This window comes from Delphinapterus leucas, chromosome 4 (genome assembly GCF_059928025.1).
Source record: "Delphinapterus leucas isolate spDelLeu-1000000601 "Yukka" chromosome 4, BTC_Dleu_Yukka2, whole genome shotgun sequence".
NCBI lineage: Eukaryota > Metazoa > Chordata > Mammalia > Artiodactyla > Monodontidae > Delphinapterus > Delphinapterus leucas.
Genome location: NC_143132.1, coordinates 147,418,037 through 147,445,084, shown reverse-complemented (window position 1 = coordinate 147,445,084; position 27,048 = coordinate 147,418,037). Strand labels below are relative to the sequence as shown.

The window sequence follows — 27,048 nt, the reverse complement described above, 5'->3', positions numbered from 1 at the left end:
TGGTTAGAAATAATATTTATTATTCCCTCCCCCCATGTACAGATCACTTTTCAGAAAGAGGAAGATATTATCCATGTGTTCATCGATAACAGTTTGTAGAAAATAAACGTAATTCCTATCTTGTCAACAATATAGTTCTATCATTTTTTTTAAAACAATAGCCATTTTATTTTTCCATGTTAGTTCAAGAATAGCTTCAAGTTTTATGTTTCAGATCAAATCAAGACAATCTTTGTTTCTAGGTAATTTCCTGACAGAGCCCCTCCCCCCCAGCCCCTAAAAAATTCTATATCCTAAGTGATAAACTCTTCTTGTACATTCAGCAAACTTTATATTGGAAAAGGATAACTGAGATAGGTACTTACTCTCGTGCACAGTAATAAATCTAGCTGAGCTTCTACACCTTGCTTTGCAATGATGTTTACATAAAATAAATCATATCTTATCAAGTTACAATGGTAATTTCTTGAAATGTAGTTACGAAAGCTATACACTTAATCCACTGAAATTTCCTTCTAATTTCCGAATCTGTAATTAAACCATCGCCATAAGGAAAAGCTTCATCCCAAGAAGATGTTCACCCCCTTTTCCTCAGCTAATTCTCTCTAAAGGCTTGAACCCTCTCTCAGATCATGTAAAGAGATATATTAAAAGCACAGGAAAAGAAAGTTTTAGCTCGCTGACATAATGCCCTTAAGTTTGCTGACATAATGCCCATATGTTAACTTTAAAATGTAAAATCAGAGTTAAAGCGTCACTTAATTCATACAGTACATTGTTCATTAATCAACAGTGTCCCACCAACTCAGAAGTTCCCTAAACTGGTCGTCTTCTCCGCATTTAGTAGGTTTATAACCAATGACTCAATCAAAGAATGTGCTTGTAATAGGCTGCTGGTTTAATTCTAGAATTAGAAGTTTCAATCTTGGGCTATTTTCAAATACAGAAATGCTACAAGTGGCATATGAACTATTAATTTTGTTTCCCATTACCTACAGGAAGAATTTGTTCAAATAAAATTTTACAAGACAAAATGCAAATCTCTATACCTATATATAGATGTATACATGTATATATTGAACCTAACTAAAGTTTTATAAGCAATACTAACATAGTTCTGGTTACACATTCCTAAAGACTTAGTAACTGTTTTAAAGATATATGTTATAAAGAGGCTTATGCAAAAGGCAAAAATTAAGAAACAACATGATCTTTGAGGTTTTCAGTATTACTTCAAAAAAGCTGTTTCTATTCCCCATATAAGAAAACTGTGCATTTATCTTAGAAAAAAAAATTATAAAAAGATAATGGTATCATGTGAAGAGTTCACAAAAACTACACTATATATCCCATAAAAGTCATACCTATTTAAGGTAAATCACGATTATGGTTTATATTGTATTACAGACATCACCATCACCTTTCCTCTTTAATAATGAGAGGGTTTAACTCTGTTTTAACTTAACTAGTGCCACAGAAATTCAAGTCCCAGTAGCAACAAGTTAAACAAGGTTATTACAAAATAAGGCATTCTGCTCACATGTCATTAAAGTAACAGGCTGAGTATAGTAAAATGGGATCTTTTCGTTTTTGTAATTTTATACAATCCAAAAATTATATAGAAGGCAATTTTACCCAAAAATCCAATTAATTGCTATCTTCCAGGACAACAGAAAAACATACATAAAATCCTCAACTTTTGGGCAATTTTCTCCAACTGCCATAAAGAGGCTGATCTTATCTATTTAATAAAGCCCAGCATCAGAAATACGGATGAAATGTCTCTGACTATGCCATTTCTAAGCCTGTAGGTCACACACTAAACGATTTTTCAAATTATACATTAAATCTAACTTGACAAAATCCCTGTAGTGTTATTTAGGGGAAAAAAAACCCCAAGTGGATTCAGAACACACTTGCACACCCACACTCACACACACAGGCACACATCAACATATTGAACAGTTTTCTTAAACATTGGTTGGTTCTCCAGAAAGACTCCAAGTATTTATCATCAAGCTACAGCATGTGTGTAAGGGGCAGCAATGCAACTTTCTTAGCACAAAGAATCTGAATGAACTTTTAAACAACTAGTACCTGAACCAAAGATTTTGCCAAAGATGAACTCTGAAATACATGTTTTTTTGAAATCTGGACCCAACTGCCTGTTGCACTTGTACATTAAGTGTTGCTTAGATAAACAAAAATAGAGCATAAATTCATTACTCTACTATCTAAAGATTTAAAGCAATGGTTCTGTCATCAACAGGTAAAATGCACCTAATTTGGGTCTTTTGACATCTCTTGCTTTAAGTTTATTGTATGATAAAGTTCTTCACAGTTTAAAATATTGTGAAGAAATATATTTATATATAACTATATTCACATAGATATTATGTACACATACTATGTATTTAATGTACCCATAAACTTTGAATATGTGTGTGCCAGAAGGATAACCCACACATACGCAGGAACCCTGAATAATAGATTGGTGTGGACTGTGAAATGATTTCTCAGAAATGCATAGAAATAAAAAGAGTATTATTATGAATAATTATAATAACAAAACTTTTACCGTATTTACATAGTGCCTATCTCCCAGGAGGTAAATATGCTTTCTAGACATTCGTCAGCATCTCTGTGAGGCGGGGCATTGGGAACACGATCAAGTCTCATTTTCCACAACCAGCGAGCCTGTCCAGGACCACGCACTTTCACGGTGGCAGAACGGAGCACAGACAAGGAGGTTTCCTAACTGGCAAAGTCTCCAAACACCAGATCAAACAGTCTTGGGGTGAAATCAAGTTTCCATCTTACAAGAGAACTTCCACCACAAAGGATTAATTTTTAAGTCCTCATATACTTGTGATTGTGCATTATATTTGTACCACAGGGAGATCAAAATGGTTTTTGGTTTTGGCAGATGAAAAAGTCTAACATTCAGTGTGACTATAATTCAGTGTAACTTCTCCAGTTTAAGTGCAACACCGCTGACTGGTCTACCGGGGAATTGCGGTCAATGTCTAAGCATGGCTGAAGAAATCTCAAACAGCTGCTGCCTGGTCACAGAGGCGGCCTGCAGTCTCACGTTGTCTTAGAGGTCTCTCCTACCTCCACATATGGTACACACGTAAATAAGCATTTCCGCACAAAATATACAGTCAGCATGAATCAGTCCATGTTTAAATAAACCAAGGCCTTAGGGGTGAACTTTAAAGGCCAAGAGCTCCTCGGAGTGCATGTTGTTTAAAGATCGAAGATCTGGCAACTTTAGAAGAAGTTTTGTAAAAATAGAGGCCTCGTTTGGATGGTTTTTCATTATTAAGGTCCTTAGGGCGCGGATGAGCGTTTCCTGCAAAGCCTCCACAGAGTTGACGTTTTCTATCCCTGATCGATCTGAGGGAGAGCGAGGAAGAGAGCGAGATGGAGGAGAGGACATGTTATTAACATTAAATACAAATATAATCCGTGCTGTCGGTCTCATCAATGAATTCAAAACAAGGTGTTACACATTGGAACAGAGGCAAAAGATAACTGACAATTTTTTAAATCCCAATGGCAAATTTTTGTAGCTATTTATTATAAAAATATATATCACATAGTTCATTTGATAAATCAAAATTCTTTATAGTGATTAGGTATCTGCTCACAAAAATCTAGAGGTTCTGATTTTTAAAATTAGATGCTATCTAATTTCAACTGCTTCTGATTGGCAAAACCAAACGGGTCATGTGGTTTAGCAGTGTATTTTCATCTCATGTGGAACATACCACACTGGCACGTCACCATAGGTGGCAGGCACCTGGGACCCACGAGTGGATCCCTCTTCCCTTGGGTGGGCCAGACTCACTCACTACTAATGAATAAAACATTGTAGAAAAAGCGGTGGCTTCCACCTTAGGCAAGCTCTCACTCACTTGCCCTGAGGAAAGCCAGACGCCATGTGAGATGCCCTATGAAGTGGCCTGAGTGCGAGGGAATTGAGGGTGGTCCCCAGCCGCCAGCCAGCCAGGAACTGAGGTGCTCAGTCTAACGACTGCAGGGAATGACTCCTGCCAACCACCACGTGAATAAGCCTGGAAGCGGATCCTGCCCTAGTGGAGCCTTCATGTGAGACCACAGCCTGCCCACAGCTCGACTGCAACCTCCTAAGAAACCCTCAGCCAGAGGCACCCATATCCTAACCCTCAGAGATAATAAACGTATGCATTTTTAAGCCACTGAGTTTTCGGGTAATTTGTTATGCAGTAGTAGATAACTAACATAGTATGCAAATTTATTACCTAGTTATATTAACTTGCATTCACTTTTACTTAGCATACTGTGTTTATTAAACTCATCATACAAAAATGTTAATAAATTAGTGATTTAGCATAAACCAGCAATAAAGGAAAGTATCCTTAAATGAGCCGAACTTATGTTGTTTGCCACGGACTTTTTTCATCAGCATGGGTCATTTCTTCCCTTTACAATAGGACACCGTAGTGCACAAGAAATGTCAATGGCTCCAAGTATAGGGGGTTGTAATTAACAAGAAAAGGACTTCTCCAAAGAAGCAAAATTCTCTGGCCATTTACACCCTTTTTTCATTTTTTTTACAAGGAAATCAAGGAGGTCTTACATTATAACTGATAGCTGAAAAATGTTACTTGCAATGCAAACACTCAGAACAAGGATTAAAATTTAATAGTAAAGAGGGGGAAAGTCTGACTAACTTAAATGCAGGAAAAAATGATGAAAATAGTTTTATATTACATTTAATAAAATTTGGATTATGACTACAACTGTGTGCTAATTCTTACAGGAAAAGAGACAAATTGAATGTTGATTACGGGCTGGGGGGCGGAGGGAGTCATGATTTATCACACAAAATTGTGAGATGGACAAAAGATCTCTTTTGACACTTGACTCTGCCCATACAATCATAAGGGTCATCTCTGCAAACCTACTTAAAGCTTTCAATCATGCTTCCAAGACTCTCCTTGCCTTTAATGTTCAAGTAATTGTTTTCTTTAACAGCCTTGCAATTTACTAATTCATTCACCAAACACTTATTCTGTGATGGGTGCTAGGGAATTAGCAGTGAACATAACAAACAAACCAAAATTCCTTCCTTTAGAGAGCTCATATTTGGGCAGAAGAAAGTAATAGGTTTACATTGTATCATCAGTAATTTATAATAACTGGGAAAAAGTGACGGTGATCCCCACAAACAAAATAATCTAGATGGCAAAGAAAGAAACAGACAGGAAGTGGGAAAGGACATTTGAGTCAGTATTATACGTGGTTGGTCCTCCAGCAAATATGTTGTGTTTCGGTGACCTATGCTTATGTAGTCAACCCCCTTCGGGGAAACAGATGCCTATACTGTACCTAAAAATGTTAATCATATTAAATTTTTCTAAAACCATGCTTTCATGATTTGAAGGCCAGAGGACCGAACTACAAATCTAGCTGGATCATAAAACAACGATCCTCTAGAAACTGCAACACTAGAAGGCACAGACTGAAATGGAAATTCACCTTCCAAAGGATGCCCTAAGTGCTATACTACTACCTGCAGAATTTAATTCATGATACGGCTTTCTACTTCCTTAATTAGCTCCCAAGCTTGTCCTCCTCACCAACTGTGCTCCTGATGCATATTCACTTCCTACACGATGGAAGTTAATTTCCTTCAAGGAAGCCTCCATGAGGACAACTGAAACCTACATCCAGGAGAGCTCTGGTCTCACACCCACAGGCCAGTCTCTCATCTTCAAATGGAAGTGACTGCGGCCATTACACACAACCTGAAAAAGAATTTACCTTCCAGGTGTAATTCCTCTTCTCTCCATGGTATCAAAAGTCTTCCAATCTCACAGGCAAATAAATACCATGCTTGAGACTGCTCTCTCCCTTAGCAGCTACAGTTATTCTGTTAACAAGCGGTAGAGTGGGAAGGCTCCTGAAGCTAGACTAACAGGAGTTCAAATGCCTGATCAGCCCATTATGAAAAACGTGACCTTGGGCAAATTATTCAAGCCCCCTGTTCCTCAAATTCCTTGCCTGTCGTAACTGAGGATAACATGTCCTAGCTCACATCCAAGGTCTGCTGTGAATACAAAATTATATAATGAGATCATTAACTAGCATTTCTTCGGACAACCACCACCAGAAGAGAACAAGAACCAGAAGGCAAGTGTAGATTCCAAGAAAAACAAAAGCTATTTTGAATATAAAGCGAACTATAATGTTGCTTAATTCTAAACAGTTAACAGAGAACATAAATAAATAACCCATTTGTTATCTGACCCTGGAACATGCCCTTCAGGAAGGGCAGGCTGAGGGGAGAGTCTATGTTGCCTCGTTACCCTTTCAGTGCCACCGTGTGAACACTAACAGCACTAGTCACGTGATCACATTACTACGAATGCTGATGTTTGACTGTTCAATGTTCAGAATCAACTGATAAATAAAGCATGGGAAATAGCCACATTTATAGAACAGAACGTAAATATTTTCATTCTGGACAACGCAGAAGAAATGTTAGCACAGAAGAAGCCAGGATGTGGAGAAAGGAGGGCCCTGTGTCCCTGGATGGTGAGAATATTCTATCTAAACTATCTGAGAGGTTATGAAAGAGTGAGTGAGCAAAGACTGTGAGCATGTTAAATTTATAAATAAAACCAATAAAGTAGCAGAAGAAATAAAACATAAAAATTGAGGGGGAAAAGTGAGAGGGAACTTTTTTTTTTAATTTATTTATTTTAAATTTATTTTTGGCTGCATTGGGTCTTTGCTGCGTGCGGGCTTTCTCTAGTTGCGGCGAGCGGGAACTACTCTGCATGGGCTTCCCATTGCGGTGGCTTCTCTTGTTGTGGAGCATGGGCTCTAGGCACACAGGCTTCAATAGTTGTGGCACAGGGGCCCTAGAGCACAGGCTCAGTAGCTGTGGCACGTGGGCTCAGTAGTTGTGGCTCACGGGCTCTAGAGCGCAGGCTCAGTAGTTGTAGCGCACGGGCTTAGCTGCTCCGCGGCATGTGAGATCTTCCCGGCCCAGGGCTCAAACCTGTGTCCCCTGCATTGGCAGGCGGATTCTTAACCACTGCGCCACCAGGGAAAGCCCCAAGAGGGAACTTTTACTTATCAGTTACATCTACTAAATAAAAAGAGGTACAAGCATAGTATTTAGAGTTGAGTCAGCAACCATCAGAACAATTAAAAAGAAAGTTGGTTAGAAATCTAGTTCTCTGAAGAACAGGCTAGGAATAGAAGAAGGAAGGCTTTCCATTTTATACCCTTCTATAGTAATGGAATTTTATTTTCCTGCTTTAAAAACAATAGTTCTTTTTAAGTGACAAAGCTTTAAATTCGACATTTTAAAATGCATGCATGCTGTGTTGCCTGTGTATCTTCATATATGAACACAACACAAACAAGAATGCCTTACCATCTTTTACAGTCAGTCTCTCCCCTTTGGTACCATCTATCAATAAGCAGGCAAATGGACAAATGGATGGATGGGTGAATGGAGAGAGGCAGACCCCTAATGCTAACAGTGGTCTTTCTTGGTAGTGATATTATCATCTTTATTTTCATTTTAATGTTTTCTAATTTCTCAAAGAACCCATATTATTCTTATGATCAGATAACAAAAGAAGGGTTTTTCGAAATTAAAATTTGAAACATAAAAATCACGTTCCTGGTGGAAAACACAACTGAAGTAGCACGGTGCCGGCAGAGGCTCCCCTTTACCCCTTGGCCTTCTTTTCTTCCCCTGAACTACCTCGGGGACACAGTCCCTCCTTCCCCCCTCCTCTGCCACAACCTATTTCAGGAGAGTTCACTCCACTGCCTCATTCCTGGAGTTATTTCAACAGCCTCTCGACCTGACTCGCCAGCTCTGATGACTCACCTGTCTAATCCACCCAGGACAGAAACGCAGAAGTAAGGTTAAAGCATGGCTTTGTTCATGCCAGACCATTCCCCTACTTAGGAAGTTACACTGACTTCCCACTGCCCCGTATTCCAGGTAAAGCTCTTCTGTTCAGCTCGCCAGCTGTCACTCTGTAACCTGGTGCTCCCCTCACCCCGAGCCTTCTGCCCCCTCCTCCTCGACGTGCACCCCAGGCTTTGGCCCCGCCCCATGCCATCCCTCGCCTCTGGCTGGGAAAACCTAATACCCCGTCCTCCCCACAAAGCCTTCTCAGATGACTTCATCTTCCTTCCTGAACTCCTACCTACCTCAGTCAGAACCAAGCAGTTTAGTAACACAAAGCTTTCTGTGTTGGTTCTGTCTCTCCAAATGGAACACAAAGCCGGTGTCTTAATGCTTGTTCTGTCTCCCCCGAGCACCTGGCACTTAAGGCATATTCATCAGATAAAGAAGTTACCGAGTATGGATTACCTTTATTTCACAATTAAAGATTTACTAATCTGATGACAACTCAAACCATTACTAATTACTCATGAAGAGACTGCGAAATGGTAGGTAAGTGCAAGAAGCATTACAAGGTTACTAAGAAACCAGGCATCCCTCACTGACACAGTCCATCCAAACTACTCCCATAAGTGCATTTTTAGCTACCCAGGTAGAGCTGATCAGAAAAGGTAGCCAAATAATGCCTGCAAATGGCGTTAAGTTTTTTATACCACTGACGTGCAACAGGCCCTTTAAGATATACAAAGAGCTTCCTCTCCTTAAGGATCGCTGACGTAAGAGTTACTGACTTACAGTCCAGCCACATAACCAGGGGCCACAACTTATACTTTACAACCCTCACAGTGTTCAGCACAAGGCCTTTTACACAGTAGGAAGCAAATGGGAAACTTAAAGCAAGTCATATCAAAATACTGTCTAGGGCAGGGCTTCCCTGGTGGCGCAGTGGTTGAGGGTCCGCCTGACGATGCAGGGGACACAGGTTCGTGCCCCGGGCCGAGGATCCCACATGCCGCTACGGAGCGGCTGGGCCCGTGAGCCATGGCCTCTGGGCCTGCGCGTCCGGAGCCTGTGCTCCGCAGTGGGAGAGGCCCCAGCAGTGAGAGGCCCGCGTACCGAAAAAAAAAAAAAAAAAAACAAAAACTGTCTAATTCTCAACAAATGGTTTAAAATAAAGTTAGCGATACCTAAAACTGGCTGGCACTTTCTTACATGTCCCCAAGAAAGTCACTGTCTCAATTTCCAATTTGCTATGGGGAATAATCTCTGCCTCACTAAGTAACGTCTGAGTTGAAATACTTTGGTCAGAAGTAACTGCAATATAATGCACGGTGGCAGGGAAATTGGGAAACATCATCAATGACTCATATAAATAAACATTAAATGATAGGATTCAACAATCTTGGAGGCTCCCATGGTACAATCCCTTCCTTTCACAGGATAAGGAAACCGAGACGCAAAGAGAGAAAATTACTTACCAAGTCACACAGAAAGTTCAGTAGCAAAGCTGGGTGAGAGCCTACAACTCATAATTCTCTGATTTTTGTAACAAAACACAGTAATACATCTTGATACTTGTAACATTTTCAAGTAACCCACATAATATTTTAACCAAAACTTAGATTCATATTATAACCATCTACCTAGAAATACACAATGTTCCAAAAAATAAATCCATGAAATAACACTTTAGACTCATAAAAAATTATGAACAAAAGCTAAAGACTAAGAGTGGTATATGTGAGGCCCAGATCTAAACATCCTTTTATCCTTATACAGCACTTTTGACTTTTACTGCCATGATAAAAAAAAAAAAATTAATTATGCAAAAATAACAGATTCATAGTTTAGCATATTTCCTAAGGCCTTCTCCCCTCTACATAGCTTGCCAGAACCTAGCCGATTGCCACCTTCTCCCCACTTGGTCACTATATTCCAGGTGTCACACAACTGTCAAAGCTTCCTTACCTGCAGAAACCAGGACAACTGCTGTAAACAGACTCATCTCTTCATCACTAAGTTGGAGGGCATTTAGCTTCTCACTAAATTCAAACATAGAGTTTAGCAGATCCCCTGCTCCCATTGAGTGTAAATCATCCACACTATACTTCTTTCCACTTAAAAAGGTGACAGTACGTTCCTTTGCATCAAATAATGATGCAAACCGTACCATTAAAACCTGGAAAAAGAAAAAGACTTAAATGTATCTGGAGAAGTTCAATAGTAATACTAAAAAATAACTCAGTATTCAAGTCAGTTAAGAGACATCCTACACATAAAAAAAGAGTTGTAGAAGAAAAAGTGAGTTTATTTTTACCCAGAACCATTTGCTTAAGACAAAATCTCCACCAAAGCGATAAATACTCTAGGAAGAGCATCAAAAAAATTCCAGCCACCAGTGGCAAAATACTCAAGTCCTGTGATACTCTGAAACTATTAATAAAGATTCTGAAATGTAAATTCAAAATTAAAGCAGGCAAAAAAAAGCCCAAAACCCGAAATTAAAGCAGGCAATAATGCCAAGAAATTTGAAACTGGGCCTTGGCCAAAGGCATTTAGCAAACTCTTTAAGCTACCAAGTGTATCATATGGTCTCTAAGCCCTAAGTAAAAAGAGCAGTATTTCAATGCAACAACGCCTGGAAACACACAAACACCAAATGCAACCAAGGCAAATGCAGCAGACGAACTCTAATCATAGTCTATTTTAAGAAAGCATAACCCAAAGAGACAATACACAAAGAAAACTATGGTAGCAGGTGCTCCAGACATCAAGGTATAATGGAAATCCAGACCAAACCAGTCAACAACTGCTAACCTGCAGCACTCCCTCCACTATAGTAAACGGTAACATCTAGGTCACATATTCCTCTCATAACCAGAGGAACATTGAACAAACACCTGCCCTTTGCAATGCTCCCAAGCAAAGACTTGTTTTACCCAAGACAACCCAAAAGAGAGTGAGCCTTCTAAGATGGTGCTAGCTCTACAACACAGCAATCCTCAGACAAATCACAAGGTGAAAAGAACACAAGTCCTGGAGCGAGAGATTTGTGTTCTAGTCCTGCCTGTGTTATGAATTTACTGGTAACCCAGGAAAGAAAAGTCTCTTCACCTCTCTGGGCCGTAGTTATCTAACCTCAAAACTGGGTGAATTGAACTTGATCTCTGACATCCCTTCTGACTTTAAACCTTAAGTCTAATATTTTCCTTTGAACTGAAAACCCTAACCTATAGGTGTTTCTTTGGAATTCTATCACAGCTATTTTATTTACAAAAAATCTTCTCTGTTCTAGCTCAGGTGCCCCAGAGAATAGAACCGAAGGCAAGGGTTTATATGGGATGTGCACTGGCACATGTGAAAACAACAGGAGTTAAGAAAAAGGAAATGAGATGGAAAGGAAAGAGAGTCAGTATCAGAGGACATACTGCTAAGCTGGACACCACCTGACATCAAGAACAACTGAGAGCCCGATCCCGTGGGACCCTCCGGGGAAGTGAAGATCTTCCCCCAGCTCCCTTCCCCTGCTGATCAAAGACTGGGCCCACCGGCATCAACGTCCCACCCACCCCCTGCCTTTCAGGATAATGCCTACGTGAGTGCTGAGCAAGTGCTGAGGCCTCTCCCACCTCAGCAGCAGCAGGGAAGCCCGGGGCAGACAGGTGAGAGGTCCCTAAGCAAGCACAGCGAGAGGCTCTGTCTGCATCCTACTCAAATTGGCAACACGGGCTGCCCCAGGCCCAGGCAGAAGGCACCACAGCAGAGAAAGTGGAGTAGCAAAAGTAGCCAAGGATCCTGGAGTGAGGCGAGGCCATGAAGATCCACAGTGGTACATAAGAGATGTCTGAAACAACTCCCAAATATCCTACCATCTCCTAGGAGACAAAAACCACCATCTATTTACCCTTCGTGTCCAGTACTGAACATAGTAAACGCTGGGTTAGGCTATCAGGAGGTGTCTGACTCGGGGAACCCACCAAGTCCACACCTGAAAGCGACTCTAGAACTTGGAGTTCATGTGCTGCAAATACAGTCCATTTGTATTTAAAGTCCTAAGTAACTCGGCCTTTACCTTGTCTTTTCCCAAGATCCTGAGATGGTCATTCTTTTGTTGATATTTTCAGCCTCTGGACTATAAACAGTTGTTGAGAAAAGAATCAAAGTAAAATACTACCTTCGACTTCCCTGTGGCACAGTGGTTAAGAACCTGCCTGCCAATGCAGGGGACAAGGGTTCGAGCCCTGGTCCGGAAAGACCCCGCATGCCACGGGGCAACTAAGCCCGTGCGCCACAACTATTGAGCCTGCGCTCTAGAGCCCGCGTGCCACAACTACTGAAGCCCGCGTGCCACAACAACTGAAGGCCGCGCACCTAGAGCCTGTGCTCCACAAGAGAAGCCACCGCAATGAGAAGCCTGCTCACCGCAACTAGAGAAAGCCCGCGTGTAGCAACCAAGACCCAACACAGCCAAAATAAATAAATTCGTTTAAAAAAAATAATAATAAAATAAAATAAAATACTACCTTGCCCTGTATCAATATTCAGGATAAATAAAACCTACCTCGAAAGTCCCAGCCTTTAAAAGGTTGACCTGGTCATGTTGAGAGAGATCTCTGAAGCCGGGAATACGCTTTGCAAACTCCACCACTTCCTTCACTGCTGGGGTGAAGCTCATCGAAAATTCTTCCCAGATTTCATGCCCCGATTTATGAGGATCCACATACGGAGACTTATTCATTGGACAAACCTAATACGCATAAAACAGAAGAACTACTGAATTGTGAGAGGTGGTAAAGAAATTTCAAAGGTAGCATATCAATCAATGGAAAGCCCATGAATATACCCTCCAACACCAGTAAAATCTACTAATATTAGCACTCTCTCCATTTGCTACTTGCCTTCTGACAGAGGGCCTCAGAGCAACCTAACTTAAACAGCAGTTAACTTATCTTAAAAGAGATAGCCTAAGCAAAAAGTACGTCTATCACAAGCTAGTTCAAAAACCTGTTGCAGAGGTTTGAGAGATTATTTTGTAATATTGCTGCCATCTTGCACTGGGTTTTATGGTTTTCAATCAAATTCATACGTATTCATTCACTTGATTCTCAACCCTACTATGTAGTCATGGCAGACATTATAATTACCATTTCTTAGATAAGGAAATGGGACTTTATGAGGTTTAGTAATTTATCCAAATACAGCTAGAAGTCACAGGCCTAGAGTCCAACCCCACACTTAGTATTTCAAAACTCACTTTTTTCTAAATAGGCACAATTACACTGTTGTAATTTCAAACAGGAAAAGACAGTGAGATGCCTCACTTTTTTAAAAAAGGTCACTGACCACTCATTTCATATACACTGGTGTGACCACTGGCCTCCACTTGTTCAATCAGGACACAATGACTGGACATACAAGATGGACCTTCTAAATAAGAATTGGAGAGGAAAAAAACAGGAAGCCAAAGAAGGTATTAGGACACTACGAAGATTATGAAACATACACTGTATACTCTATTAGTAAAATCAGCCTTTAAATTTTCATTAAATCCATAGCAGATCGAGTAATGGGACGATTCTATAACCATGGAAAATATCACAGATCAGAACCTAAATGCTTACACGTTTTCTCCCTCCTTAACAGAGCCACTAAGCCTAAAAAAATTATGAGGCTACCTTCCAGATCCATGGAATCAAATACTTGTAAGTGACCCCAAAAAATCTAACATTAGGACTGGGGTAGAGTCAACTATCTTGAAATGAAAAAAGAAGATTTTAATTACCTGGCTGTAGAAAATACCAAGCACTATCAAAGGATCTCATTGTGTAAACTGGAAGTGCCATGCTACTGCTGTTTTAGATGAAATTGGGGCTGAATACAAACAATGTACTTTTATGCAGACTATTGTATTTGATGAAAACACTTAAATGATATGAGTAACATTAACTCATTCCATGGGATGAAGTCGGAGAAAATCCTTAGAAACCAGCGAATTATATTAAACTATGCCTAAATTTTCAAACAACGAAACATCCATGTTCTATATCCAAAGGCCTTTTTGCATCATAATGGTTAAAGAAAACACTTTCCTTCTAAATCAAGGAACTACTGACCATGGCAAGCTAAAAGATCAGCCCTCTGAGAAAATCCCAAAGCTAGGAAGGCAATGCTTAACCTGAACACTTCAAGTTTGAAAAGGATTTCTAAGAATTAGGAGCGATTCTTCATGATCCATATTTTACATAAAATCCTAATCCCAATCATAGTACCAATCAAATAACGCGCCTGTACCTAGCTCTGTATGAAATCAGCTCATTCAACAAATGATGTTTATTAAAAATATCTGACCTAAAGGACTGCGCAAAATTGATTCTGTAAATCTCTTAGGTTTTCTGACACCCCCGCCCCTGTCCTCTGAATAAAAGAAAGCCTTCAAAGCTTTCCTTGATACAAAGTGAGCAAAAGAAGTGATTTCACTATACCAGATGCATTCTCCCTCCAGTGTTGCACAGGTAACTATTCTCGTTCTCATTCTGAGAACATCCATCTATGGAAACTCTATCACATACTCTCTGAGTATAAGCATTGGAGAAGTTCACACAATGTCCATTTGTAATACAAATGGCATGCCCATTGGCGTAATGCATTACGTTCCTCCCTTTGTACTGTCCACCGAGGTGCTGCTGGCTCTCACGACAAGGAAAGTGGCTGCTAAGCCCACTGCCACAACGGTCATGATTCAAATTATATTGCTCCATGTTCTTAGGAATCCGTTCTCTCTGCGGCTGCACGGTCTCTGCCGAGTTTTCTCGCTGCTCCTGATTATACATAAAGGTATCCTTGTGCGCTCTGGTTACCATGCCAATCACTTCTTCCTTTGCAAAATCTGAAGAGGGAGAAGAGCTTTTGATGTTTTCTTGCTCCAGCTGGGGCTTGGGTCGCAGCTGTTCCTGGGCTGGTAAAGCTGTCTGTTCATGATGTTCTACTAATTGGTCGTTCTGTAGATGACCACTGAACTGGCTGTTCATCATGGTCTTCATGGCACTCTGCATCTCAATTAGCATCCTCTGTTTTTCACGCTTAGGAATACGACCAAACCGAACAGCTATTGAAGAAAAAGATATTTAACATCTACATTCTAAATAAGACCCATTTATACAAAATAACACAAAACTGGCTCTGATAGCTATGGCTTCTGGTCATATGAGTAAAGAACATCCATTTGTGTCTGGCCCAAATTATCCTAAACTTGCTGGTTATGTTTTTCTGGTACCACAGGAAGTGGGAGCAGGAAGACAATTTTTCGTTTTTCTCTCAAAATAAAGCTCAGAAGATCGCTAGGGTATTTTATAAACAAAGCCTAAGAAAGAAAACTGAAATTAACTGATGGAAATCAGTTTGCAGCAGACCAGCATTCCTATACAGCACCTTACTAAGAAAGCTGAAGGCTCTGCTCTCAAGAAGGCACACGTGATTCAGCTACCCACATCCACCAACGCTGATGGAACCCACAGGTACCATCACTCCCTGAATGACCTCTGTCCGTTCATTTCTGTAACCTTATTCTCAAGACCCAACTATGAAGGGATCTCCTTTTCCAACTTCTTAAAAGAGAAAATCTTTAAAAAAAAAAGAAAAGAAAAGAAAAATCACAGTCAATAGAAATGTAGTTATTGGAAAATAAACTTGCTGGATTTCAATTAAAATCAATGAAACAAAAATAAAATCATTCATCCTGCACTACCTTAGAGACTAGTCTTAGAATGAGTCCTGTTTCCAACGTTCATATCCCTGAGGGGAAAAAGCTTCTTTCCACCTAACATTTATACAGAGATAACAAAACTTAAATATCCACCCAGCAAGAAAGCCTCACTAATCTAACTGCAGCCTCTGACACTGTCATGACCACAGACGAACAATTTTATCATGGTGCACACTCTACCTCTGCTCCCTCCTGTACAACTGATGGCCATTTTTACTCTTTCTGGGGAAATCACAATATCCACCAACTTTGGATTAGTATTTCTAGTGCTATAAAAAAAATTTTCAAGCAACTGAAAATACAAAACATCAATTGCTGAAACCTGTCATTCGAGAACCTCCTTATTACAATACTATATTTCTGCGTCATTAAGATACTAGAGTAATCTAAAGGACTGCTTAAATGACCCTTCCCTAGATAAATACAAGGTTCATTCTTAGCAATTCTTAATTAACTCTATGAAGCCAATCCCTCTGAAAACCTCATACTCTATTATGTTACTTAGAACACAATGAGACTATCCAAAAATGATTTCCCAAGAACAACGGACGGAAGAGTCACATCTTCCAGGGACGTCATCCATAAATAATACTAAAGGTCCTGCAAATCACCACAACCTTTATTTTCCACGGGAGTGGATCATGCCAGAAATGAGCAACCACCTCCACTCCAGACCCTGACGTCTCTTTCAATTTTGCATCTCCTTTCCAAGTATTCAGAATCAGTGCCCTAAAAGCACTGTGTCATATCAGGACTGAGAAGTGATAGAGCTGATTCACGTAGGGAGGAATGGGTTCCTCAGGACTGCTAAGAGATCAGGGAAAAAAGCCAAGGACTCCTATATCAAGAAAAAGTAAATCTTTTTTTTTTTTTTTTTTTAGGAAAAAGAAAAAGTACTCAAATTGCATAGGGAAAAAATGGGTCTTTTCACAGGCAAGCAACAAAAAAAGAAGAGAGCCAAAAGCTGTTTCTGGGGTGATGATGCTAGAATTTTGACTTGAATTAATTTGGCATCCTACAAGGCATCAAAATGTGTTTTCTAAAACCTGTTTCACCCTGAGCACAAGGGGGCCATTGGTAATCAGCTTATAGCTCCGGTTTATGCTGAGAAATAAGGGCCAAGCTCCACGCGCTTTAAGGAGAGCACTCTTTAAACTGGAGACGTACCATCTCTCGACATTCCAACAGACAGACACTTTTTGAAACGACACTGCTGACATCTGTTCCTATTCATTCTCATTATAGAGCAGTTTTCATTCTTCAGGCACTTCTTGTACTGAATGTTTTGCTGAATGCTTCTCCGGAAAAAACCCTAAGAACAAAGGAAGACGAAGCCATCCATTTAAAAACATCCAGATGAACTCCCTGTAAGCGTCCTCCCACACCTAACCAGCCAGGACACTGCTAGCCACCAGGAAGAAACTCTGGCTTAGAGCTGAGGGAAGCAGAATACTGACACACAGAGTTTAACTGGGTTCTCACCGACATCAGCAAGCACCTGTGCCTACTAGCCAAGCAGAGCCCTTCTTCCATGCTTCCCGCTGGAGAATCTCAGTACCGCCAAAGACCCCTGCCCACCCAACCCCCGTCCTACACTTTACCCTGTTACCAGCCCTGCCTGCCAGCACGCCCTCCGGCTCACGCTTTAATCACATACAAATTCCAAAACCCTTGAAACATGAATGACATTTTCAACAAGCTGACAGAGAAATGTGTTCCATACCGTAACTTCCTCACTAGAACTAAGCATTACGTTGGTAGAACTCGGTCTTTCCTGGATTATTACCTGCTGACACCAGCAAGGCCTACTTATATGTGCCAGATGTTCCTGGCTACTTGTCCGCAGCAGGTAAGTGTCACACCACACGCCACAGACCAACTAAGGATCCAGGAAAGACAGTTCCCAGCTAGATGGCTACACAGAACTGCCTTCACTACACAATTTAAGTTCATGCTCTGTGAGTGGTCTTCAAAGATCTCCAGCTTAATGGTTCCCCTGACTTTTTCAGCAAAATCAAAATTACCAAAATTATTTTAAACTGCACTTCCCTTGACTATCATAACTAACCACATATTTGATGAATCTATATTAGTAATTATGGGATACAACATTTTTATACTTTGTTACTGCAATACTATACTTGGACACTATAATATCTGAGCTAGACACATCTTTAAGAGCAATTACGTGTGGTGTTTATCAGGAATACACATCTAGACTCCTGTGCTTATGCTTTTGTTTCTCTAGCTATAAAGTGAGACTAATGCCTGTCCCACATTATTTCATATTTTTGTAAAAAAAAAGAACTATTTATAGAATTTTAAAACAGTGGAAAAGTGCTACATCTGTACAAAATACTGAGTAGCCTTGTGAAGTGATCGAGCCATTAAGAGCTACAAAATTCACAATTCATTCAGAGCCACCCTAGAAAATATCTTCTCTTTCATCATGTACATTCACTGTTTTGCTCACCCACCACATCCTGCCAAACTGTATTCCTGCTTCAGTCAGAGAACAGCAAGAGCACGTGTCTTGGCCATGTTAAATTTAGATACTCAGGAGAAAGGACTGTGCCAGATTAGAAAAGAGAGAGATTCCCTAGATATAAGTAGGAGATATAGACTTCTCACTTGGAATTATCTGACTCAGGAATATTCAACTAAACTTATAAATGAGCTTTCCCAAGGGCTCAATTTATACTCAAGATTCTTTTACTTACTTGGCATCACTTCTGAAGACAGCACATTTTTACAAACATCTAGGAATTATTCCCAACTCCTAGCACCCGACATTGTCAGAATGTCAAAGTATCTGATGAGACCTACTCGAAGTCTGGTTTAAACTAAGTCCCAGAAAGGCAGTAGCGCCTCATCTGCTCTGCTCCCTGCTGTCCGCCACCACCTAGAACAGTGCCTGACACATTAATGAATAAACACTTCATACCATACTTAAGTTTGAGTGAGAGAGCAAATTTATGTATACCAAAATTTTAAAGAAAAAAGAAATAGTTTCACTGAATTTAAAATATATTTTTCAAAACAAGTTATGTTTATACACTACATAAAATGCTTAAAACTTTAAGAGGAACAGCTGACTTCTCTCCTCCTCCCAGATTATCAACTGTGTAAATTGGCAATCCTAACTGCAATTTCTTTAATCCCAGAATCGGTAGCTTAAAGAAACAAAAGGATGCTTTACCTTACAGCCTTCACAAGCATGAACTCCATAGTGGAATCCTGACGCCACATCCCCGCAGACTTTACACAGTAGAACCATGCCACTAAATTCTAAGGCACAAACAGACACAAAAGTGAAATGCTGGAAGAAAAACTAAAATTGTTTGTTTTCTTTCCAACTGAATATTTTATTTTGTTCAACCTGTAAGTACCTTAAAAATATACAAATCTACTTTTATAACGTAAAAGAAAAATCTTTACACCAAATTGACATATCAAAAGGAATCATGAATTTCTTTTAAACAGTTTATGGCACTGCCAAAAATATCTCAGAGAGCTAGTTTTTCCTTTCCCGATGATTTTAAACATACACTGAAATTTTATAAATCTAGAGTTACTTCACATCAGACATGCAACCAGAGCTAAGAAAACAATCCTGCTGGATAAGAATTAAGAAGTTAGCCAGAGGTGTCAATCAACAAAAGGTGCAAAGGGGTGTCTCCACAGGCTGCTGTACAATACTCAATTCAACTCGCCTGCTGGTCCCAGTCAGGCCCCATCTCTGCCTGATCCTGCCCTGTACCAGCCCATCACCTCCACAGTCACTCAGGGATCCTAATTTCCACGACTCATTTGGATATCCCAATCCGCCAAATGTTCCTAGCTCCAACTTCATGAAAGCAAACCCCTTTCCACGAGTTAAGTACTCTGTCTAGAAACCAGATTCGGCACTAGGAGTGCAGAAGAGAGATAACTGTGAAATGGGGTAAGAGGTTACCCTCGAAGGAAACATGGTCAGACAGAGTACATAAGCACAGATCTTGCTCTGCAGCAAGAACCAATTATGACAGCCCCTAGGCTGCAACTTTTCAGATCATCACTGATTTCCTACCTAACTACTGAACTATGATTACCCAGAAGGGAGTGAAAATTATACCCCCAAATAAAATGGTCCCCCAAATGAGCAGCTGATAAAACAAGCCCCACCTGCAATTGGTGGCACAAACCTTTAGAAAACTAAATAACTCACTTGTCACTGAACTGTGACTCTTTGTCATCCCAGGTGCGCTCGATTTGCTTGTTTTCATAGAACAATCTATCCGATCATCCTTCAGGATGCCTTCAGTATTGGAGAGATGGCCATTTTTGGGATTCCCGTTGTTATCAGCATTACTGCTAGCCGGAGAAGATGGGACGGAGGAGGACTGGAAACTGTTCTCGGAGCCCTCACTGTGACAAGACGCAGGGCTAGAGGCTGAGCTGGAAGAGCTGATATAGGCAATCACACCTCCTAGAAAAGATGGGGGAAATCAGACAATTAGATACTTGATAATACATATTTTCTATTTTTGCAAATCTGAACAGTAACGTCACTAACTTTAGAGACAGGTTAACGGTAAAATTACTGCACGAGGAAAAAGTAACTTATTTTCTTCCTTATTTCCTACTATTCTTCTTGCTTCCACAAAGTTCAAAGCCAAACAATTCCCACTAATTTAAAATGTGAGCAGGTTCTCACTGGCTTTGTCATTCTGAGCACACGCAGATCCAAACCTAAAGCTTTTCATTTTCCAACCTATTACTAAAAAGAATGAAAAACCTTCCCGAGCGACAGCGTAGTTTAGAGTAATCAAGTTGTTTTGGCCGTGAAGAAATCGGGTTCTGGTCCTGTCTCTGCGTCCTTCATTATACCTTTACATGGAACAATCCCAGAACAATGCGTTCATCATTTAGCTCCCCCAGCACTTGGCTAAAACACAGGTCAACCAGGAGCAGACGTAACACTTGGAACTCTGGATAAAGTAGTTTATCTGGAAATGGAAAACCTTTCATAGCTGTTGCCCCCAGAATCTTTCTGTCGCGATGTTCCCCAAAGACTCTATGACTATCCACTAAACCCCAGTTCCACACACTGCCTTCTCCACCTACTTCTGACGTTGGACTTGCAGACACCCTTATCGCAAAGCCCAGACTAGAGAAGGCACCCTCAGGAATGAGCATTTTGAACAAGTTCTCCAGGCGATTCTTTGTCATATTGAAGTTTAAGAATGGCTATAACTAGTGAACTCAAGCACAAATTGGCCCATAGTTTTCAAGGTTGATTTTTTCACCGACTTAACTGCCTGAATATCTCTAATACACTGTGAATCCAGAGAAAAACGATTTTAACCTGGAAGTCTATCAAATGTCGTGTTACTGGGTAAAACCACTGTGCCCTCTGTTTTCATAAAACTTCATAGATCTAAAGGTCATATTAGAAATTCCAGGTGGTAGCAAACTGCTACTTTTTTCTCACTTACCTCCACTGGGAACAGGATACAAAGAAAAATATTATCCTTAGTCTTCAATAAATTCCCACAGGAAGGTCTCACAGCTATTTATCTTTTCTAAAGAACACTTTAGGTAGTAAATTCACTAACATCTCAAAAGGATAAAAGGTGAGGAAGTTAGACCTTCCCAGGGCCAGCATTTGAGTCAGCCATTTACACCCATGAGGTCTTCTAACTACCTCAGCTTAGAAATAAACTTCTAGAGATCAGAGCTATCCTGATGGCTTAAGAACCGGATTAAAGCACTGACTGGGCAATAGAAGGTACTAATTACCCAGAACACACCTTCCTTTGCAAAAGCTCCAATATCAAATCTAAGAAAAATTACTGGGCTATTAGCAATCCAGTTAAGATCCAACTCCTGTCTTTAGGGAATCAAGTCATTTACAGGAAGCATTTGTGCCAAGCACCATGGAACCAAAGGTGACCCATCAAGAAGCAGCTACATTCTCTTAGCAAGACCTTCAACACTGATTTAGTTGTGTTAGCATGTACCAGACACCAATCTACCCACCTGATAGTTAGCAACCCAAAAACATTAAAATTTAATTTCCTAGAAGGTAAGGAGTACATCTAGCAGTTCCTCAACCCAATGAAGAAGGGGAAGTGAAAAATACAAGACACCAAGAATGCCGAGAATAAAATGACAGAATTTCACACCACATTTCATCCTCACAAGAACCCTATAAAATTAACTTCCATTTTTCCATTCTATAGAAGAGGAACTCAGAGAGGTTAATACAGCTACTAAGTGGCAGGGCCAGGGTTGAAAGTCAAGGCTGTCTAATTCCAGAGTACAGAGTATTATTTCTTACTGAGAAGACCTGGGCAAGCAGGTTACTTTCAATCTCTCTAAACCTGAGTCATCTTCTATAAAATGGCAATATCTACCAGAGTTATGATAAGATTGAAATGAAATGGTGTCCATAAAAGGGGATTATTAAAATAAGTGATTTTTACAGAGACAGTTTTTAATGGTAACACAAGAAAGGTAAAATCCCTGAACCAACAAGTCCCAACAGCTCCAGAAACAGGCAGAATGTACTTCTTAGATGCCTCAAGCTAAAATTAGCTGAGGCACAGTCTTCTCTATTTTTAGTTGAAAAGGACCCTAGAGCTGGGCCAGGTTCCCAGGCTAGGGCTTACCCAGTGGTCAATGTCAGACAGTATCAAACTTTGTACTGCTGGGAAGCACTTACTGTCCTGGCATATACTGGGGTTTTCTTACCCTAATTCTAGGCTTGCCCACCATCATCACCCACCCCCACTGCCCATCATCCTGGAAAATATGCTTGAGTTCAACTCATGAGTGTACTTTTCTGCCTAGTGACTTAGAACCAAATGTTTTTACCTTTAAGAAGTTTTAGTTTTCTCATTTTAAAAGTAGGTTTTTAATAATTTCTACTCACAAGATGATACAGTGGACCTAATGAAGCACTAAACTTCCAATTGTATCCCAGTGTCAGGGCTCCAGAGAACAAGATGGTCCCTTCCCTAAAAGGCTTTAAAGGCCAGCTGGGGAGACAGCCTTATTAACCAGGCATTCCAATGCAACATGAGCAATGTTTCATACAAACTACTGTGAACTGCTGACAGCACAAGAGCACTATAGAGGGCAGAGATCATGAGCAAGGTGACAATAAGTGGGATCTTAAAGAATATGTAAGTTATTAAATGATGTACTACAGAAGACGTTATTTAAGAGAACAAAAACCGTGGTGACAAAAAACAAATAGGTCTTATTTTGTAAAACAGTGTTCTTGTCTCCATGTAAATTGCTGGGAAGGGGTAGGGGGGCAAGTGTAATCTAGTGTCTGGGGAAAAAAAACCCTACTGACTAGCAACAAGATTAAAAAAGAGGAATGATGAAATGGGGAAGCTCTACTGACCCCTTCCTTTTCCATCAGCTATGACTCTGTACCACGGCAAACCACATGGACCCACGAGGAGACAGGACCACCAAGCTTTGCCTATGCCTTCAAATGTTATGTGGGCTTCAACCTATAGCACAGCTTGTGCTCCCCAAGTGCATTATGTGCATCTGGCTCTCCCACTTGCCTGGGTAAGTTACTCACTTCAGTCTACTTTGACCCTCATCTTCAAATGGTGACAACAGCACCTTCCTTCATAGAGTTAATGTGAGGCACCAAAGTAGCAACACATGTAAAGGGCCTGGCACATAAATGCTCAACAGATACTGGTGATTATTATTTTACCGTCATTATACTGGAAGAGTTGGATCAGGATAGTTCAAACAAAACTAACCCTCTCTATCCACGCTTCTTTCCTTCAATTCTGAACGTGTCGCGTGGACCCAGTGGTTTCTCTGAAGGTTCTTATTTCCAGGCCACCTTCTGACTCCCTCAACTCCAACAACGAGTCAGGCAACTTCCTTCTTCACTTCTGATTCTTCCCATTATCTTACTGTTTCTCTTTCCAAGTGACAAACAGAGTAGACTACAGATTTGTAAAGATAACGATGGCCTATGTGGGAATGTTTTCCTAATTTTTCAAATGTGCATCACCGCCACAGTTATGAAGTGTGTACAATATGTTATTTACTTTAAAGAACTTGGTATACTCAATCAAAATCTGTGACAAAAATGTATAGAGTCAATTTCTACAGTTTCACTGTCTCCCCTCTGTATTAGTCATGGAGAGGGCAGAGACACAGTGAGTCATGATTTACAGGACAGTTACATGAAATGGTCACTGGGTGAATAGGTATTGACTAATAAAATGTTATCGACCCAAAGGGAGGGGTCAGAGGCTGCCACACAGCACTGAATTCGGCCCCATCCCAGCCAACATTTACAACAACGTGAAGGAAGCTCAAGAGAATGCTTATCAACGCTCCTTCAGACAGAGGGATGGCAGAAATAGTATACTGGATTACAGCTTGCGACAGCTTGAACTTGGAGCTAAATGGAAAAAGAGAAAATTTAAGAATGATAATGGCAAGCCCCTACAGTTCAGCTCAAACAATTATCTGCACAATGGATGAAACCTAGCTTCAAATCAGTTCACATGAAAAGGATCTAGCTGACTGCAAGGCTACTGTGAGTCAGCAAAGCAATATGCTACAAAAGCCAAGCCTGCCAGAGAACTCATTTACAAGCAGCATCCCCAGCTTGGAACTTGGTAACCGACCAACAACTTCCACTTCTGGATGCCACATCCCAAAGGGCAACAAGGATGATGATCAGAAAAAAGACAACACTGACCAAGGGATGTGAACTGGCGACAGGGGAGGGGTGGGGGTCAGCAATCATCGTAAGGAAATTTTATAATTTGTAGCCACACTTTAAAATCAAAATTAGGTTCACTGATAATGTTCCAGGAAGGCTCAAATCAGACAAAAACTTTCTAATCACTTGAGCCGGCCCACCTTATCCGACCACGAAGCTGGAAGACTTCATTCACGCTGGGTTAGACGAGGTGGAAGTTTATAAACTCTAAATCCTTACCATGTAAAAGTTTAATTCCGTAAGAGTTACTTAAATTTTTAAACTATCCTCAAAGCTTAAGTAAGCCCACAGGTAATTAAAACACAGGAAAATGGCTTTTTTTTTAATGTTCATGGAACGTTCACAACAATTTGTTATCAAGGGATGGTTTTAGTACATATAATAACTTAAAAAATAATCACTGGCTGTTTCTGCAACCTCACTGGCTTTAGGTAAAGGGCCATCCTTCGTTGGGAGAAGGGGCGGCAGCTAAAAGGGCAGAAGCGAGACTGGTATTGCTCTGTGGCGTTGCAACAGGAACTGTAGCAAGAAAGGGATTGACAGAGTCAAATTCTGTTATCCTGAGACTTCCCTGGCAGTGCAGTGCTTAGGACTGGTGCTTGCACTGCTGGGGGCCCCAGTTCAATCCCTGGTCCAATCCCTGGTCCCGGAACTAAGATCCCACATGCCACGCAGCACAGACAAAAAAAAATCTGTTACCGGTTTCAGGAAAGACCAGTGACCCATGGGTTTAAAGCAATTAAGCGAATTGACAAGGACCAGCTGTACAGGAGGCCTAGGAGTCACCCCGGGTCACCGCCCACATGAGCCAAGGGCTTCGCTAAGGGTGGAATCCCTCACGGTCCCGACTGGCGCCTAGGGCGTATTCATCACAGAAGGTGTGCAAGGTCAGTCGCGTCCCCGAGCAGATCGTTAAAACTGATATTTTTCTTTTTTTTTTTTTTTTTTTTGGTAAACACGAGGCAGCGCTACAACCAGGGCCTTCCTCCGCCCGTCCGCCGGGCGACCCCAGAGGGTCTCGTGTCGGGGAAGCCCCACACCGCCCCGCGGGCCCTCCTTCTGCCCGAGCGCGCCCACGCCCCGCGCTTCTCCCGCCCGCCTGCCAGGCCCCGGCTCCGCACGCCGGCGGAGGACACTGCGGCCTCCGCGCCCGCTCGGGGCCGCCGGGCCGCGGATTCCCGGGGCGCGCACGCGCAGCCCCCTCCGCGGCAAGCAACCCCGCGAGGGAAGAGGGGGATCGCGGCCACGTCACAGCCCGGAGGGCTCCGGGGGCGGGGCCTCCGCGGGCTGCGGCGCTCACGGCCGGCGCGCGCCCCCGCCCCCACGTGTCCCTGCGGCCCCGGGAATGTGGGTCACGGAGCCGCGCGCCCTCACGTGTCCCCGCCCGCCGCCGCCGCCCCAGCGCCCATTATGTAATGCCTCGTCACGCGCCCGCCCAGCCAACCGGCGCCCGCGCGCCGCCGAACGTAAACACAGCGCGCACGTGGCTCGCGCGGCCGGGCCATGTGAGGGGGGGCCGGGCCGGCGCCGTCAGGCCGCGCTGCGGCGTTGCGGTCGGCCAGCAGGGCGGTAGCGGGCCGGGCCGGCGGGCGACGAGCGCCGAGCCCGACGCGGGTCCCCGGTGCGCGGCGGCCCTCCCGCCGACCCCGGGCCCCCGCCGCCGCCCTCGCAGTGCCCAACGGGCTCCGAGCGCCCCTCGGCCGCGCCCCACCCGCCGCAGTCGGCTCTTACCCGCATTCACCTCCATGGTGCTCTCGGGGAGGAGGCCGGAGCCGCCCGATCCCGCAGAGCGGGCAGCGCCGCCGCCGCCTCAGCGCCGCGCCGCCCCGGGCCGGAGGCAGCGGTGGTCGCGGGGCCCCCTCATGGGCAGGACGGGCGGGGCGCCCGGACCCGGGCCCCGCGGCCGGAGAGCGGGCTGCGGGGAGAGAGGGCGGCGGCGAACGGCGCTCCTCGCGGGGCCCCTAACAACAAAGCGGCGGCGCGGCGGCTTCCTGCAGCCAGCGCACCGCGGCGGCGAGGGCGGCTGACTGGGAGGGCAGCCGCGACCATGTGACCCGCGCACACACCCCCTCCCTCCGCCCGCCCCGCTGCCGGCCGCTGCGGTGACTCCGCCCCTCCCGCGCCGCCGCCCCTCCCCCTCTTCACCCTCCTTCCCGCCGCCGCCGCCGCCGCCGCCGCCGCCGCCGCCGCCGCCCGCTCGCGCTCACCCCGGTTCCCCTCCTCCTCCCGATTTCCCGCCTCCGGCCGGGAGTCCCCCGCCACGTTCCCCTATCCAACCCTGCGCCCCCTCCCCCATCTAGTGACACCTCAGGGCCCCTCCGATGGTTACCTAGGACCGTCGGGTGGCGCCGAGCAGACCCGCTTTTCAGGCCCCGGGCAGGGCCAGCCCCAGACCGCCCCGCAGGTCCGCTATCCCCGCGACAGACCTCAGAACGCCGGGCTCCTTGCGGACACTGCCCACATCTCCTCCCTCTACACCTCCTCGGTGACTTCATCCAGTCCAAGAGCTCAAACAGACCTGTGTGCTGAATGAGCTCCACTCTCCGACATCCAGCAGCCCGTTTGATTATGCCACCTTGATGTCCTTTAGGCAGCTCAAATTTAAGG

General features: G+C 42.8%; 1 protein-coding gene across 4 annotated transcripts; it reads right to left on the bottom strand.

Moving 5' to 3' along the window:
- NR1D2 (nuclear receptor subfamily 1 group D member 2) lies at window positions 1-27,048 on the bottom strand. Of its 4 annotated transcripts, none has more exons than XM_089911209.1 (8): window positions 26,960-27,048; window positions 19,894-20,154; window positions 18,886-18,974; window positions 16,854-16,998; window positions 14,407-15,029; window positions 12,486-12,671; window positions 9,893-10,103; window positions 1-3,399 (listed from the first exon to the last, which is right to left on the bottom strand). In XM_089911209.1, the coding sequence occupies exons 2-8, from the start codon at window positions 19,949-19,951 to the stop codon at window positions 3,203-3,205; spliced, it is 1,509 nt and encodes a 502-aa protein (XP_089767335.1). In that variant the 5' UTR covers window positions 19,952-20,154; window positions 26,960-27,048; the 3' UTR covers window positions 1-3,202. The 4 variants fall into 4 exon arrangements, with proteins under 4 accessions (XP_089767335.1, XP_089767334.1, XP_022410366.1 ...); XM_089911208.1 differs by lacking the exon at window positions 26,960-27,048 and adding an exon at window positions 26,771-26,833; XM_022554658.3 differs by lacking the exon at window positions 26,960-27,048 and adding an exon at window positions 26,173-26,486.

Bases quoted from the DNA above. Each gene is read 5' to 3' on its own strand.
- NR1D2 (XM_022554658.3), bottom strand. The intron at 15,030-16,853 runs GTACGTCTCCAG...TTTCTTCAATAG, and splicing joins TGTTGGAATGTCGAGAGATG to CTGTTCGGTTTGGTCGTATT. The intron at 12,672-14,406 runs GTATAGTGAAAT...TATGCGTATTAG, and splicing joins CTGGAGGGAGAATGCATCTG to GTTTGTCCAATGAATAAGTC.